The sequence below is a fragment of the Tetrao urogallus genome, assembly GCF_951394365.1.
Source record: "Tetrao urogallus genome assembly, chromosome: 1".
Taxonomy (NCBI): Eukaryota; Metazoa; Chordata; class Aves; order Galliformes; family Phasianidae; genus Tetrao; species Tetrao urogallus.
The window spans coordinates 73,306,725-73,325,334 of record NC_136813.1 but is presented as its reverse complement, the minus strand read 5'-3'; the positions used below and the strand labels follow the sequence as shown (position 1 = coordinate 73,325,334).

The window sequence follows — 18,610 nt, the reverse complement described above, 5'->3', positions numbered from 1 at the left end:
AAAATGGGAGAGAGGAAATACTACTAACAAATCAGGAGACTCTGCATTGGCAAAAGGAAGAATTTACAAGTCCTTTGAGGCTACTGCTATTCTTTGGACTGTGCTGAAGACTGCTATGACTGCACTTTGTGTTTGGACATGATCATAGAATCATAGAATCACAGAATGGCCTGGGTTGAAAAGGACCACAATGCTCATCTAGTTTCAACCCCCTGCTACGTGCGGGGCCTGGCCTTGAATGCCTCCAGGGATGGGGCATCTACAACCTCCTTGGGCAACCTGTTCCAGTGAGTCACCACCCTCTGTGTGAAAAACTTCCTCCTCATATCTAACCTAACTATACCCTGTCTCAGTTTTACACCATTCCCCCTTGTCCTATCACCCTTGTAAACAGCTGTTCCCCCTCCTGTTTCTATGCTCCCTTCAAATACTGGCAGGCCACAATGAGGTCTCCCTGGAGCCTTCTCTTCTCCAAGCTACACAAGCCCAGTTCTCAACCTTTCCTCATAAGAGAGGGGCTCCAGCCCCTCTGATCATCTTAGTGGCCCTCCTCTGGACACTGCCAGTCTCACTAGAAAGAAAGTTCAATAATCTTTTCTCTCAGTTTTGGGTAAAATGTCAACTCATATGACTGCTGAACACTCCATAACTACAGTATTATCAGTACATCTATCTCTGCAGGCAATGGGCCATTACCGTACTGACCTCTCCTTCGTGTTAAGCATCTGTAGACTCAAAAGAGAATCAAAATCTAAGAAGGTGTAGCTATTTTTAAAAGACTAAACATTAAAGACTGTGTATTTCCTCAAATTTATTTTGTAACTGTATTTTTCTGGAACATATTAAAATAGAAAAAAATGCTCATCTGATTCATCATACAAAGAAAATACCAACGTAGTAATAAAATACAGAAAATATTTATGAAAGCACCAAAACATTAAAATATTCATATTGGCAAAGACTGTAAGAATATATTTCTCACAATTTTACAGTAAAGTGCTATTCAATCCACTCAAATTAAGGAATCAGCAATTTAATAGCATGGCTAGTAATTATTATCTGGAAGTTATAAATCACTTTGTTACTTTTCTCAATAAGACAACAACCCATTTTGTTGGAAGCAAAGCATCTGAATTTTGTGCACACGAAAATAACTTAAACATTCAACAGTTAACAGTGAACAATGTAAGCTGTGAATTCATTCAGAAAAAAATATTGAGAAGGAAAATGTACAGAAATTAGATAAACGAAAAATTAAGAAACTCAGACTATGGTAAAATAAGGTATAAGTTATGAAAGGACAGAAGACCATGCACCAATTCTGACAATTTGCCTTTTGCACAGTTGTTTTTAGTAATCACTTTGAACCACTCCTGCTTTATTAGCTAATCAGTTTATTAACACGTTTTCTAAACTGTCCTTTTCTATTCCCTAGAAATGATACTATAACTACAGCGAACTGGAGAGGTACCATCACCAAAAAGACAGAAGCAGATTATGACCTTTACTTTTCCCCAATAATCTCATATTATCTATTGAAATCAACAAACCAAAGCTAAATCTACTACAACGCTAAATTGTAGCAAAAATTAATTTCAGTAAACAAATTAGACATCACCTACAGTTAAAAAACCAAATTTATGAAAGATACCATCGGTCTCCTTTACGGTGTTTAGCATTTTAATGTACATATTTACAGCCACGAATACAAAGAATTCTTGTTAGAACAAAGTAATGCTAGCTTCATAAACCATTTTTACAATATTTTCTGAGAAATGGTAGAAATAACACTTTCATATCACCTTCAGTAATAGTTAATCTTCCTGGCTTGAAGTTTTTCATAAATTCATCTGTGATTTAAGCATATTGCACATTTCAGAGTAAGTCCTTACACTATTTATTAGTCTTTTTAGGAACCGTAACTTGGTCATCAAAAGCCAACTGTCACCCTCCTCCTGCAATTTTACTAAGAGCTGCTTCCAAAACAAAAAACCATAAAAAAAAAAAAAAAAAAACAGGGAGGGAATAGGAACAGTGTCTCAGCATGACTATTTCATTACTATTTTTGGAATCAAGCCACAATTATTTTGCTGGTCAATATGGCTGTGCGTATGTTATTTGGTAGAAAATGTTTGCAATATGCTTGCTTTCAGGAAAAGGAAAAATAAAAAAAAGAATTTAATTAAAGAAAGCAATGGCCCTGAAACTAATTACTAACAGATATCTTCCTTTATACCAGATTGTACATAGATTATACAAAAAATCTGCCCATGGTACATAATTTCTGTAGATTTTCCTGAAAGAACACGTGAAACTTTAGAATACATCAAGCAGATGCTTACATCTTCTGTGAGAGTAATTTTGAATGTAGGAATGAATATGATGAAAATAACTGAAATACTGTATTTAAAGTACTTGAGGAAAAAAGCAACTAAAGTTTTAAATTATGTTGTTGTATTTGGTTTTCTTCTTCCAATTCAGTAGTATTTGTTAAGTTGTATAGCGGAAATAAAACTGCCAGCTCTATCATCTCCTTCACACGCTGTTCCAAGTGTCTACTCTCAGTAACTTGCTTTGTTGGTCGCTTACTTCATTGTTCAGCAAACTCATCCGTTGCTGTGGGCTCACAAACCTCATGTTGGCAGTTCCAGAATCTGAGTGTAGTACAGCAATCATTTCCACTCCAGACAACCATGATAGGCAGCATCTTTAGCGCAACGCGGTTCTTTTTAGCTTCTCTGGCTATATGCCAGGTAGAAGCAGAAGGCAACAATAGTAACTGATAATGATGATAAAACAACTGACAACTGCTGGAACCAAAGGCAGCGATCAATCTGCTCTTGAAGTCTTTTATTAATTTGCAGTAAATGAGTTAGCTGAAAATAGAAAACATTTCAATAGTTTTAAATTACCACAAATGAAAGCACTTGCTAATGTAAAGCAATTTAGCCACAAAATTTTAAGCACATTAAAAATACAGCCTCTTAGTGATCCCTTTTCTATCACTACATACTTCAAGAGACTGTTCTACTAAAGAAGTGTAGAACTTTATTTATATTGCCTGTATCAAGCAGGTGACGTCTCCAGACTAGGAAGAAATAGATACTGTTCACATGTGACACGTGTCATAAAGCAAGACGAATGAATAAAGTACACTGGAAGTACACTTTATTATTTAAACTGTTAGCACTAAATAAAATAACTAAATTCCTGTCACTGATTTACTTTTGAGCTCTAAGCTTTTCAAGCAGTCTAATTTACAAAGTATCAAGGAATACATTATTACCTGCATATGTAAATCTTCATTGGTTTTTGCTGGAATATTTAGTGCATTTTCTTTTAATGTCAGAGTAGAAGGCTTACTGCTTTCTATGACATGACACCTGAGCCTGTTTAAATGATTAAAAAAAATATGCACAGTAAAAATCAAAAATTAAAATTAAATAGGGAAAGTAAACTGTCCAAATAACTGCTATTTACATGTCCTTTGTTATCTATTAATTTTATAAATAACTATTGTAATGACAGTCTGAAAAAGCTTCATCAATTATATGTTGAGAGCTTTTGATACAAAGGCAGATCAAAACGATCTGTAAGCACAGATAAAATATACCTTAACCATTTGAAATTTGTAATACAGGATTTACTCAATCAAATGCAACAAGAAATGCAACAAAGCGTTAACAGCAAACAAAATCTAAAGGCTTCATTTCCATTTTAAACCTTAGCAACCTTATTTTTCAAGTCCTCCACCTCTCTCACAGTTGAATATATGCAGGAACAGAGTTTCAAGCCACTATTAGAAATAGTGGAATTTTACACAGTTTATGAGATACAGTAGAGTCTCCTCTGGTGAAATGAATACTCTTCCTAGAAATGTGTAGTGGTACTACTAGATGTGAACAAACATAAGAAAGTAAAAACAGATATAGGTATATATTTGCATATGTATCTCTATATGTATAGACACACACACACAATTCACAGGTGCATTTTCACATCTATTCCCCCCCTTTTTTTTTTTTTTTTGCTTAATTCTTGAGCAGTACAATAAAGCAACAACAAAAAGTAAAGCATGTGCAGACTACCATGCAAGGTGCCTTACATATTAAAAAAACTCTTCATTTAAAACAGAAAGCCACAGTAATATACTTCAGTCAGCAAGCACACAACTGAGTCTGGAGAATCCTTTACTGACTATGATAATGAAAGTGACTAAGAACTATGACAAGAAAGTGCTATAAATCAGATAAATTACAATGGCTACAAAATACATGAAAACCCTATACTCACCTATGTTCCATCACTTTGGTCCTAGGGACTTCTTTCCAAAACTGAGCCAGTTCTGGTACACCTGATCCAGAAGACTGGTCCATTTCTGCAGCCATTATAAGGAAACGATCCTGCAGAGAAGCTGAAAAACCTGCCCTCAAAGAAAAAAAGTAAAAAGAAAAAAAAAAAAAAAAAGGAAAGTGCTTGGATAAAATAATAGTATTACAAAGCACATGGAACACTTTTAAGCAAAAGCATTTTAAAATGAGAACTTTTGCAGGACCAACTTATTGGAACTAAAAATGATAAAATCATTCTTATGCTCAGCGGCTTTCATTATCATTTTTCTAAATTCCTTCAGTTTCCTTTTAACGGAATTAGTTTCACCTGAGCAATTCAATGGGAACCCACAGCTTTATAAGAAATGTATCTTTTTAAGATAAGAAATGGAGTCAGCTGCAGACAACACCTGCTTATGTCTATGTGGAGTAGTAAATTAGTACAGGCAGTTACTCAAATGCTGTATGACAGACATGTTCTCTTATAAATGGTAATACTATCATACAACAGTCAAGTGGACATTGGTTTCACTCAGCCTTACTACCCGCACATTTTTGTATCTCGTCAGCCTTCATGTTATCATCCAGGCTTTCTAAAAAATTCTGCATAAGATTTTACTTACCACCATGAAGAGAGACTATTATGTCTAACGATGTGCCGGGTTCACAGCTGCTGTTACTGGGTTTAACTCTGTATTTTTCAGGAGCAGTCGTTCTTACCTAAATGCAAAAAAATAATAAGCAGGTATATAGTAAATACACAGATGATGACCTTTTCATAATCTAATTCTGTATTGACCAACGACACAGAAATCCTTAAAGACTGATTAAGACAGAGTGAAGCATATCTTTAAAATACCTTACTCTGTAGGAGTAATCACACTATTTCATTTTTTCCTCTCATCCACTTTCAAATGGAACACCTGACAAAATTCTGGAAAGTATGGAAACTTTAGTTACTTGTGTGTGAAGAGAACATAAAATATATGTTGGAAAACCAAACCAGGATGCAAGCCAATTCAGAATTTCTGAAGCAAACATAACTGCATTAATTCCTTTGATAGTGACATTTGCAGACGCAGCTGCATTATTATGGAGCGTTACTAACTTATTCCCAGTCAAGATTTTAAAAGGCAAAAAGTTCTAAGGACATCCATTTCCAAAGCTCAGTGCTTTCTTGTTGATTGTTATAAGTACTATACTGTCACCAAAGAACTAACCATCTCTAATACCTCTTTTTCAGCCAATGCTCCAAAGATCTGTATTATTAATTGTTCTTTGGGGTGGCATACCACAGGAACAAATTCAGCCAAAATATTTCCTCGATCTGCTTTCAAATACCCCAACAGTGTTAAAAAAATTAAGCCCCTGGAAAAGAACTTAATAGTATTTCTTCTTCCTTATCAAAACTATGCAGAAGTTAAATAAATCAGATCATGCTTAATATATTTACCTTAAAAGCTACTACGTTTTTAGTGACATTTGTCAGAACTATCAAACACTTTTTCTCTCCAGTTTCTTTGGATCCAAAATATAGTTCTTCTGCAGGACTGCCAAAAAAATACAGAAGGGCTGGTTTATTCAAATTATCTTTATTAAATACGATATAAAAAAACCTCATCACCTTTACAGGGAAATAAAATACATTCAACCTTTCAGCTATGGTTGCTGTAAACAGCTTTCCATTAAAAAAACATGAAAAAGGCACAGAAATTTTGTACTGACGTTTACAGTTGACTCATGACCACAAATGGACCTAGCAAAATCAGTTGAATTGACTACTGCCCTTGAATTCTTCTACCTGCATGAGCATGACAACTGGCAAAAGCAGGGATAGCCAGCAGATAGATACAGTCCCTTCAGCCCTGCATTTTACAATGCTATGTTAAGGGAAAACTTAATCAATTTCAATTCTATTATGAAAGGCCATAAGCTGTTACAGACAGGGAGCAATTTCCATCTCATAAGCCTGCCCCTGTTAATGGCTGTAGTGCACACATAAGAGGAGTAGGCAGGTATCTGTAAGTGGCAAACATTATAATCACTACTGCTAAATTCATTTGTGCTTATGAGTCAGTCACTTCTGAAGATGTGTAAATAAACCTAAGGTTTTGCTTATTTTAATATCTTATGCAATTAAGAGTCATGCATAAAATCTTTTAAAACCACATCCAACTACTATAATTCATTTGGGATTATGGATTCAAATGAACATTGCAAGGCCTAAAGTAGGGCATGCTCATTTACAAGCTGACAGGAAGTTCAAGTAACAATGAAAAACTGCTTCCTTCAAATATGCAGTGTAAGGACTACGCAAAGAACTCCCATAGCATGCAGTAATATGGCATTGGATATTCTTTTTCAAAAAGAACTTCTGCCTTCTTCTGCCCTTTGCCTCTTTCTTGAATACTAGTTTCATTTTTGATCTCTTCCTCAAATAATCTCACTTAATAACACCAATGCTTTATTCTCTCTCATCTAAACACATCGGCACATTAGCCAAGAGAAATAATTCTTGGTGCTGGATAGCAAACCTGAACTCCTATGCTAGAACAAGAGTCCAACAGTGATTGCATGGGAGGAAGGTGCCTATGTTTTGCAGTATGCTAGACAGTCCACATGAAAACATTCTTGATAGGGAGGAAGGAACTGTGCTAAGCAAGGCAAAAACTGATGGGTGTGAAAAAGGCTAATAAGGTAATTAAGTTAATAAGGTAATTAAGTATACCTCTTTCTCCTCTGAGATCTTTCATTCCCATTCACAAACTTTCAAATACTCAGCAACAATAGGGAAAAGGATTGTAGCTACAAGGCATTTCAGTGACATTAATGCTAAGCTACTGTTGGTGTGAACGTTAAAGAAAATGCAAGAGAAATCATACATGGGATTGAAAAGCATAAACTAGTGCCGAACAGGCAAAAAGAGCCAGAAGAAAGGAATATTGTGCCACAGCCCCATGCTTCTTGCTGTTCCACAAGCTGTGGCAACCAACAAAAAAAAACCCACAGCAGAACACTTGAGAGCCAGCTCTGAAGGCTTACTGCCTGTCAAGTCAAGCAGTGACATAGTAGGAGATGGAGGTGATACTATAAGCACCCAAGCCTTCTCACACTACCTTCTTTACTATCTGAGGTGTGGGGAGAATAAACAGTTCGTATCATATTACAAAGTCTTGTCTATGAACGCATTATGAGCTACTCTTCGGCTAAAAAAAAATGTGAGTAAACAGATGGGTTTTCTTTTGTCTTTTATTTGTTGTGTTTGTTTTTTTTTTAACCTTATCAAATACAGTAAGTTATTCATGAGAAAGGCCAATAAACGCCAGCCTTTTCTAGGAAGGCTTACAAGGCAAACGCAATAGTGATACTAACCAGAAAGAGAAAAGTTACTTGTGAGCATGACCATATGCGTGAGAAAAGAGAAGAGCATGTTTGCTACTTCTGCTTTGTGATTCAGCTCTAGTCTTATATCAGGGCAAACAAGTGGCAGGCAGTGATCGGTAAGGAATATCAATGCAGGAGGTCCTCTGCAGAAGCAGTTAGGGACAAAAAGGCAACTGACTCTTACTGACTACATAGTACCAGCATTGCTGTTACTCAGTTTCTGCTTCTGTCCCCATGCCAAGACAACAATGCTGGTATCAGCAAACAAAAGCTAGCTCTACAGTGTTTATTCATGCCTCATGTGTGATATAGATACTTGTGAGCAGAAAATTGCTGGTTATTTGTTTGTTCAGTGCTCTGACAAAGAGGCCAGGGAAACCATAAGCAGGTTTTTATCTACAAAGTGACAGTATTAGCAAAGAGCAAGAAGAGAACACATGCTTTCAAGAGTTTACTTGAGGGAAAAAAAAAAAAAAAAAAAAAAAGCAGGACCAAGGGGGATACCAGTATTTTTATTTTCCATGATAACAAGGCAGTCAACTATAAAGGTGCTAATATTCATAACATTCATTCTTCTTGAGTTTACATAATGTGCAGCACATCTATGTTTATAGCAGGAAAGAAGTGGTTTTTTCTCTTAAACTTGTTTTTTAAAAAAATTTTTTTTTTTTCTTTAAGTAGGTGGATGGATCTACTTCATTTGTCAGAAGGAAAGAAAACAAAAGTATTTCCTCTGAGTTCTCTTCATGAAAAATCTTAAGTAGATGCCCATGGATTTTATAAATCCCTTTAAGATAACAATTCCACAGTCTATGCCTTTGTACTGCCAACCAAGAAAATAGAACTTCACATAGTTATTTATATGCAAAAAGCTAATTTTCATTTCAAACATATGAAAATTTGACATACAAACGTTTAGATGCTAATGAATATGTCATTATTCAAATCCGTTCCAAATCTAATTCAGTGCAGCAGTTACAAAATTAGCTAAGGAATTATCTATAAATTAGCTATTTTCTTCATTCATTTAATGGCGAACTGTAAATGAAAATACAAGTTAAGATCTACATCATTTTCTAAACAAGCATCTTAACCTGAAAAGCAGTGAGAAAGGAGATTGTCTAATTGATTTTTCTTGAACTTTTGTGCTGAAAAAGAGATTAACTGCTAGACATAAAAATACTGCCATTTGAGATTGTAAGCAGGTGCGCAATTTAGACAGCACTTCCCACACAGAGAATTGTACCCATTCAAATTGGTTCAAGGTACTAGCACAGGTGCCACCTTCAATCTTGCTTCAATAGTTTTTATCTTAACAGTGAAAGCTGTTTTCACAAAAATAGTTGATTTCATTGGTGTAAGAAATAGTGCCAAATTACCAATCATTCTTATTACAGATAACACTGATGACAGTTTTCCTAAATAAATAAATAGATATATAGAAATATATCTATTTATATACATGTACACACACACATACTTAAGTAGAAAAAAGCATGCCAATGGATACACAAAGATTCACTGAAAATGCATAAAAGCAGAAAAACATAACTAATTTGTATTTGTTAATAACTACTGCTGTTTTTAATAGCCTGAAAAAGTCTAGTTTATTTTAAAAACTAATTACTCAAGTGTCCAAGGCACATTGTTAAAAAGAAAATTATTATTACCTGATATGTAACAAAGGTCCTTTAAAAGTGGTTAGTGCTTTCTTTGCATTCTTTGGTTTGAACTCTGTTTTGTCATTTTCCTCTGACTTGGAAATTTGTTCTACAGAATTCATCTGAGTAAAAATGATGGTTATAATGATTAACTAGAAGTCTGGGTTACACACACTACAGATTCATGCAGGTATTTTAAAGAACGTCAGGAGGAAGCTTATTTCAACAGTTTACATTTTACAGACAAAATTTACTATGTATTCATTGCTTGACAATTCTGGAAGCCCATCACATAAAAAAAAATGTATTGTAAGTCATGTTATATATTAAAAATGCCTTTTTTCTCCCCTTTCTGTATATTTTCCTGATGCCTGAGTTGGTCGTTTTTGTAGACACCAGATAAGCAAACTGTGGTACTTATAGTAGCAGTTTAGAAAGTACTGATGTTACACTTTCACTGCAAAAGTTTCCAAGTGACATCCCACTATAATCATTGTTACACTGAACAGAAAACATAGTAACAGCTCCACATTTCACTGCATTAAAAACTTGCGGAATGTATTTTTTATTTTTTAAGCTGATCTCTGAAGTATTGGAGAGTTCAAACAACAGAACTTAAATTCTGAGGTTTTTCTTCTGTTACATTAAGAGACTACATACAAGTCAACAAGCCTGCTGGATGTCCACCTCACGACTCTATAGTTCTTTATTCTCAATAAAATGCTGAATGGGAGAAAAAAACACAGAGAATTGGAAAAATAAGTGGCATGATGACTTGAGAAAATCAGCAAGCTAAAGATTCTGCTTAGCTTTGTGTTTATTCCACTTGAAACAGCGACAGAAGATAGGAAGGGTATTCAGTTTATGTAAGTTATCTGAAGTGTGGGAATTGAAGAAATACAGTACCACAGAAGATGGATTTTTGTAAAAAAAAAAAAAAAAAAAAAAAAACACCTCAAACATAGTAGTTTCACTTATTGTAACTGTGGTTATTTTAAAAGATTATTGTATAAATACACTGCATAGTCAATGTGTTTGGATTTATTCTACATAACTCCAATTTAAATTACCAGAAAAAAAAAAAATTACAGTAGTACCCACTGAAGGTGGAATCTCACATGCTAAATACAGGTGTCTACAGAAAAGGCACTTACAATTAAGTTTATTGCTCACGCTTCCCTCTACTCTGTGGAAAGAAAAAGGCACTTCTACGGGATTAGAGGAGGCATACATAAAAATAAATCAGATGAATTCTTAGTGATTACAAAAATCTGCAGATAATGCAAATAAATACTAGTAACATAGTAAATAATAATGAAATCTCACAGGTCACTTGAAACCTGTCACTTCAGAAGTTGGCCTTATCCAAAAATATTTGATAAGTTATATTTATGAACAGTCAAGTACAAAATAACCTCTTTTAATATGCCAAACATTCATAAAGTAAGGAACAGTTTCTGAAAAATAGTTTGGAAGAAGCTCAACATAGAAGGGGCAAACACTGACATATCTGTGTTAGAAATGGCAAGTGTTATTTTTATGTGAACAGAAAGCATACTGAAGCAAGACAACTGACTTTTTCCTTGAACAGGAACAGCGCCAACAATGGCATGGAGCCCGAATTTTAGAAGTATGTTAAAGATTGGGTATTAAACATGTCTTTAAATTAAGAATGGATGAGTATAAATGATCAGCTTAATTCAGAAGATTGAGTGGTAGCTTGATTATGCTGTAGGAAATAGAAAAATACCATAAACTGTTATTTTTAAATACTGAAAAAGTACACTAACTAGAAATCTGAAATAAAACAAGTAATTAAATATTGAGGCAGTTTAGCACCAAAGCTAACTTTCAAACTAAACAGTGGTTATGTTCCTGTTTCTGAGAATCACATCTTAGCAGATGTGGCACAACCAAAACAAGTTAGTCTACCTGTTGTGAAGTTAGAATAGCTATGTAATGCCTCCTTCTGACTTTAAACTCAGTGATATATATTTATATAAATAGATGGCCAAGTTACAAATAAGCACTGTAAAAACAGCCACATTTCAAATTATTCTGATAAAAACATAAAACAGTAAATGAAAACAAAAATGTAATCTTTAAGAATTTCACTACTTTAAACAAGTTTTGCAATTCATATTCCAAAATGAAGTGTGGCACTGGTGAATGAATTTCACATTTGTTTTTTTTCCCCTCCCCTGTCCTTTCTAAATACAATATCCTCACTGACTATGATTGCATATTCTGAGGATTAACTTCATAGAATTCTACATAAATCAATACCTTTAACATTCTGAAGGGAAATCATATTTTCAATACAAGATGATGCATTAGGAATGTAATTTCTTCTGAGATAAGCAATTACTTTTATGATTTTTAGAATTAGGCACATAGTAACATTTTACTGTTTATCTGATATTTTCTCAAGCATTTAATTTAAGCATCTGAGAAAAATAGATATTTTAAGATGTTTGCCACAAGATATCTTAAGAATAGAAGTTCACCAGTTAGGCAAGTTTTGAACATAATACATCTTTTAAATTTCGCTACATAACTCACTGTAATAAAGATATTAAATACTAAGTACACATTTTACTCATTTAGAAGCCAATCTTAACAGTCCAGTCTGTTCAAACTAAGAATCAAGGTAGAAACTGTAATTTTAATTTTCCATGTTTCTGTGTACGTATTTCAAATTGAGGAAATACAAAGTGAAAGCCAGACAAGAAACAAAAATCGCATGCCTCTTATCCTGATTTGTAGCCATGTGAATAGTTGCCTCAGCTTTCAGAGTTAGATACCTTTTTCTGATTAAGATTTTGTTCTTCATTCAGATCTCCAGGTTCCTTGGTATCAGTATCTATCTCTTCTTTACTTTCATGTTCATCTTCACTCGTGATAGGCCCATTTTCACATAAAGGCGTTTGAAAGTCATCGTCTACTAGTGGAGGATAACTGTACTTGAAAGAATCCTAAGAAGAAAAAGGAGATTTGTAAAGGACCTCTTAGGATAATGCAACGGACCTTTTCTACTGTTTTTAAGTGGAAATACCATCAATTCATTATATTGTTTCAAACAACTCGTAGGTTTCAATTATCCACTTTGCTTTGCATCACTGTTAAGAAAGCTTATGCTACCAATAGTTCCATTTCATCATTGATCGTATCACTGCCAGCAGCACGCACTTGCAGCTCAGAAGGCAAGCAGTATCCTGGGCTGCATCAAAAGAGGGGTGGCCTGCAGGGAGAGGGAGTGACTGTTGGGCTTGTTCAGCCTGGAGAACAGTCCCGGGAGATCTCACTGCAGCCTTCCAATATTTAAACAGAGATAACAGAAAGGAGGGAAATCAACTTTTCACACAGGTAGTTATTGACAGGACAAGGGGGAATAGTTCTAAATTAAAGGAAGGGAGATGCAGATTACGTGTTGGGAAGGTTTTCACTGAAAGGGTGGTGAAGCGATGGAACTGGCTGCCAAGAGAGGCTGTGGATTCCCCACCCTTGGAGAGCTCAAGGCCAGGATGGATGGGGTCAGGCTGATGCTAGATGCTGATGCACACAAGACTTTGTGATCTTGAAGGTCTCTTCCCAACAGAGATGATTTTATCTTTTTAAAGAGCATTCCAAGTGACAGAAAAAGTCCTTTGCATTTTTAATTACGTAGTAGTCGCAATTTGAAAGTATTCTTTAAATCCTCTAATTTCAATTAATTGTGAGGATTTTTAACATTCTGCAGTTCACATTTTTGCATGCCAAATCAATTTAAAGATCTCCTTCAGAACAACTGAATAAGTAGAAGCAGCATACTAAGGTTCTCAGTGCTTCCATAACAAAGAGAAACAGTAAAAATTAGATTTTGTTAACTAGAAATGCTTTTCACCTTCCCCAATTAGTTTTTAAATGTTAGTTTTCAGTGTAAGAAAGTGTTTAAATAGGGCCCTCTGTTCCTACTGCAATTTCAAACAGTCTTATACTCCTAAGTAAACTGAATTGGTCAATATCATAGCTTTGAATTCTGTGAGACAGACTGGAGCCATGCCCACAGGTCCCAAACTACACTACCAGCACAGACAAAAAAGGCAGGTTTGTTTTCCCTGTACAAGATAAATAAATTATGTGATCCCATGAAAGAAATTTAAATAGACAGCCATCCAAAGAAACCTCAAATAAAACCACATATTTCCTGTTTATCTTTAATCAAGGTATAAAGATTTCCTATTTTTCAGGCTGAAGTAACAGTTGTAGGCCTTTAGCTGAAAGATGAAAGGAAGAAACATTCTCCAGCTCAAGCAGTTTTCAGTTGAAGGGCCTGGTGAATACGTTTAAGTAGCACTAAAAGACTAATTAACTGTTAAAAGATTCCAGACAGAGAGAAATATTACGGAAGACTTGCAGAATGTTCCCCTTCACCCAAGCAATACAGAGCCTTTTCACTCCCTTCCATGGAGGACATATGGCAAAGTGGCCTTGATAAAGCGATGCTAAGTTTGCTGCATACTTCACTTGGCCACATTAATCCACAATGTTGGGTAATGGCAGTAGCCAAAAAGCATCTCATCATTGAGACAACTCAAAGTTTCACACTTCTCAGTCACAGTCAATCAGTTTAAGTGACACTGGCTTATCAACTAACAGGGTTGAAGTCTCAGACAGATAAACAAGACAATTATTTGATGTTCAATGCATCCATTTCAAAAAAAAGGTAGTTTTCTATTATGGGACGCCGGCAAGAGCCATACAAGTTTTAATTATAGTAGTGATATTTTCTAAGACTAGGTGTACACAATGGTCATGAAATCACAAGCAAAAAGCCCAGTGACATCTTAATTAACAAATTAAATACTGACCTAAAAACAGTGCTTCAAGAAAACAAGCTATAGGCTTTCAATTTGGATAACCAAGTGAAGAGCACAGTATTCTAGTTAAAAATGCTGCTCAATCTTGGCACTAGTGCAGAGAGCAGTGAATTAATAAGGCTGACTGCTCACTTCTGACAAAATGGGCAAATACAGAAGTTCAAAAATCCTGTTGCATGTGCACATGCTCACTCTTGAGCAAGATGAAGTTCAAGCATATGTGCAGAGTTCTGAAAAAATCTACATTGATGTTTTCCATGATCAGTATTAATGTAATATCTTAGATACTCTGCAGCCACCTTAGCCCATTATTTGTCAAAAAACATATAGATCATCCTTTTTTTTTTTTTTTTTTTTTTTTAAAAAGTCCCCAAAGAGGTCTCAAAAATGTCTTTTGGACACCTGTATTCCATAGGATATACCTTCTCTGCATTTCCCTAAAGAAAACAGTAAAACTTGGCTCTTCTAGGACAGATACCATTAGAAAGCACAGTAGAAAGGAGTCTATTTTCCTTGTTCAGTACTACAGCCAAAGAATACACAGATATGCCATGCTCTTCAACTGTATCATGCTGATTGCAAAACTGACCATCTATTCCTAAATGGGTAGAAATCAAAGAGGATGAAAAGAAATGGGAAGGGGAAAGATATTTCAGAGGAAAGCACAAGGAATTAGTATTTACAAATCAGATAGTACCTTAAAATAAACAGAAAACCCCATAATCCTGTCAACGTTAATAGCAGTAGGTGCACTCCCTCATCAGATTTCAAGTTGACTCAGGAGAAGGCAAGATCAATCACACCAAGAAAATACGCCTTCTCTGAAAAGATGTTGGAGCCTAACTTAATACCTGTTAACAATGTTTCCAAACAGTGACAGTTCTGAGGTTTAAAGTTCAGAATGTTTCCAAACAGTGACAGTTCTGAGGTTTAAAGTTCAGAACACCCACCTAACAGGTTAAATATCAAAGACACTCAATATTTAGACAAAACAACTGCAGGCTCAAAATACATGGCTTTTAAAAAGCATGCATACATTTTTTTCTTGAAACTGTAAGCACACTTGGAGTCCTCGTCAAACAAACACATTTCTATTCTTCGAATTTATCACTGTCACTGCAACTTACTACCACAGATCAGTAGCTTAGGTAAACAGCCTCCAAGATTCTGGAACTTACAGACATTCCTAGAAGCTGGGCAACATGGAGCTAGGTAGCACTAGCTAAGCACTGAAACACTTCAGGATTGAAGGAGGATAGATAACCAAGTCTGCACACTCCATATAGGCACTTAAGGAAAATAGTTAGCAAAGCCACAAGCTTCTTTCTTCGAAGAAGGAATTAGCTATGAGGTATGACAGTAGAAAACACAGAACCGTGCCTTTGGAAAAAGATGAAAAACTTCAGAGGGGCACAAAATCTATTTTCTGTTTGTACAACTTGTCATAAACCAACTCAATCTCTCTAATTCATCAGCTGGGGGAAAACAAGATAAAAGAAACGGCACTTGAAAGGGACAGGGTGTTTTTGTTGAAGATTTGAAAACAAGGCTCCCTGTGACTTGCAAATGAATAATTAAAATCATTCACAGAACTGATTTCCATACTTAAGATTGCAAGATACTAAATTCTCATAAAATTAATCCATTTTTTACTGATGTGACTTACAAACTATCACTCTGACAGAATCGAGAAATTTCATACCCGTGAAGTGCCAAACTGTAACACCATATAAGTTATTAAATAAACATGCCTCAATCTAACACAAAAGGATGATGGAATGTTAATATACTTACAGTTCCACCCATGTGAGGTGGCAAATACTCTCCACTGATGTATTCCTGCACATCACTCTTGTTCGTGAATTTTAGCATACTTATTGCATCAGGGCCAAGCCAACCCTTCACAATTTTAAAAGCAGCTTTAAAGGGGAAAAAAAGATACACAAGTTTGTCAAGTTTTTTGTTTTGTTAGTTTTTTTTGCAGTGTATTGGTAGATCTTACAAAAGTAGTACACTATACCCCATAAAACATGGCAATACCAGTTCTGAAAATGTTAGAATGTGCAGACAAAGAAAAAAAAAAATATTACTTGTAAGAAAAATATTTTATATTAAAAAAAAACAAAAAACACCCTTTTCTATAGTGGAATGAAGATAGACCACAGACTTTCAAAGGGAAGAGGATCTTTGATTTAGCCAGTGACTATTTCCCTGTCCTGGAATTTAAGTCCAGGAAGAAGAGAGTGGCACAGGGCAGAGGTGTAAAATAATTGTGTTTGAAGTCTGACTGAGGGAGATAGGAGAAGTTTTATATATTTTCTTCGCAGTTGAAATATTTCGCTGCTTTAAATGGCTCTTACTTAGATTTGGAGTGGTTTTGAACACATCAATTATTTCATTAGTGGTAAAATATGAATACACAGAAAAAAGTATGGAGCTAGCATAAAAATTAATCTGTATGGCATAGTTAAAAGAATAAGCTACTTATCATATGCATTATGGTTAAGAATATTAATTGAAACACAAATCAACGTACACAGTAATTACATGGACAAGGGTCATGTGTCTACCTGGAAGTGTACAATCTATTTTTTTTTATTTTTTTTTTTACTAGTAAAAAGTATTTATCAATGATTATAGTGTTCCTAAATCATGAACTTGACTTTGAAAGGATTACAGCTGGAAACATTCAACAGACATTTATCAAAGTCTCCCAATTTTTTAAGATAAAAAGTGAACATGAGCTCCATTTAAAGTATAACCCAAAACAATGCCAGACAGAAAGACAGCGCGTTAACTATGTAATAGGCTTAAAAATAACTGTTTAACAAATTCACCACTTAGCTAGAACAGAAAGCTGGAAAATGCTTCTTGCTTATACTTGGTTTAAGTTACAATCTTGGGGGAAAATAAACCAACTGACTTACCATTCATTATCCATGGCATTTCAAAGATCACTATTTTCGCTGAAAAGGTAAAGAAAAGGAAATAATCTGAATACTAAATGCATGCATTTCTCTGCTTAACATGAAGTGCAGCAATAATAATCATGTAGAAAGAGGAATATATATATATTTGAAAGTGTCACGTTTACTTCCTTGCAGAAGCCTTTGTTAATTGGTTTTTACTTGCTATATCTATTACTACAGAAAGACAGTAGGTGCTTTAAGTGAAAGACAACAAAAATGGCAGATCCCACAGTTTACAGATTTCTCTGGCTTACTACTTTCCAAATAACAAGGAACTCAGGGATAAAAAGGTTCATTTGATTTTATGTTCATAAATATATACACAACAAATTCTTTGTATATCATGAAAAGCCAGCTGATTTTGGATTTATTGTAAATAAACTTGAGATTTGAAGTTGTGCTCATTCTTACAAGCACAAACATATTCTGAATCTATAGCATGCAGTTCAGCTTTATCTAAAAAGTCTGATCTTCTGCTATGGTTGAAACACTAGATTCCAAGGACAAGTCCTTAATTTATTTCTGAAAATGAGATGAAGTGTATGCAAAAATATTAATAAATAAATAAACTCTCCCCCATCACTAATGATATTCTTAACTGCTCTTGTTATACAAGTCTAACATTGTATCTCACATGAAATACTTACTAAGGAAGTTTGGATAATAGTCTGTAAAACAGTTGACAATAAAACGAACAAAGTCCAAGTCCTAAAATAAAAACAGAGTAAATACCCTAAATCAAAATATTAAAATACAATTTTTTTTTAAAATAAAGCACTTGAGAAACAGTGCAAAAGCAGTGACACTGTTATTACAGCCAGATTTTGTAATGAATGGTAACACAGCAAAGGGCAAAAAAGACATTGTATGAAACAGATATATACAATACTGTGAGGCATAGCTTACTACAATACTTGAGTGAGGTGGAAAACCATAAATACTTCTATTTTCCCCGGCACTTCTAACAGAAATGACCACAACTACAAAGGAGACTTCCAGAGGCAGAACAAAATGCATTATTGATAGAGGACCTAAAATCCTCTCATAAGAACAGCACAATGGACAACTGACTTCTGAAGTGATATAAACACTCTACTAAAATACTTACAGATAAAGCAATAAAAGAAAAAAACAAAAAAAACAAAAAAAACTGTAAGGACTGTCAACAAACTGAAAGCCTAATTAGTAGCTTCAGTAATTATAAAGTAACTGAAAGCTCAGATATCTCTGGAGGCAAAAGATAGCGCTCTGCAGAAGTATTTATCTCAACTGGTAGTTGCTTGTACCAAAACAGTATTTATCACTTAACAGCAATAAACACAGTGATAGATTTCCAAGTAATGATTAGAGTCTCCTGTGCATTAGCAAGTGCACTGCTCTCACTTCTGCTGTGTACCCAAAAGCAA

The 18,610-nt window shown here is 34.8% G+C and overlaps 1 protein-coding gene across 1 annotated transcript in view; it reads right to left on the bottom strand.

Moving 5' to 3' along the window:
- Positions 1-2,729: 2,729 nt before the first annotated feature.
- Positions 2,730-18,610, bottom strand: part of MOSPD2 (motile sperm domain containing 2) — a gene marked incomplete at its 3' end in the record, with an annotated part of 30,057 nt that continues 14,176 nt past the window's right edge. The window contains exons 5-14 of the mRNA XM_079535105.1: positions 17,852-17,912; positions 17,163-17,201; positions 16,030-16,154; positions 12,181-12,351; positions 9,386-9,498; positions 5,785-5,881; positions 4,955-5,051; positions 4,294-4,423; positions 3,287-3,389; positions 2,730-2,876 (exon numbers count right to left, since the gene is read on the bottom strand). Coding sequence (XP_079391231.1) covers positions 2,730-2,876; positions 3,287-3,389; positions 4,294-4,423; positions 4,955-5,051; positions 5,785-5,881; positions 9,386-9,498; positions 12,181-12,351; positions 16,030-16,154; positions 17,163-17,201; positions 17,852-17,912 — 1,083 coding nt within the window. The remainder of the gene's footprint in view (positions 2,877-3,286; positions 3,390-4,293; positions 4,424-4,954; positions 5,052-5,784; positions 5,882-9,385; positions 9,499-12,180; positions 12,352-16,029; positions 16,155-17,162; positions 17,202-17,851; positions 17,913-18,610) is intronic.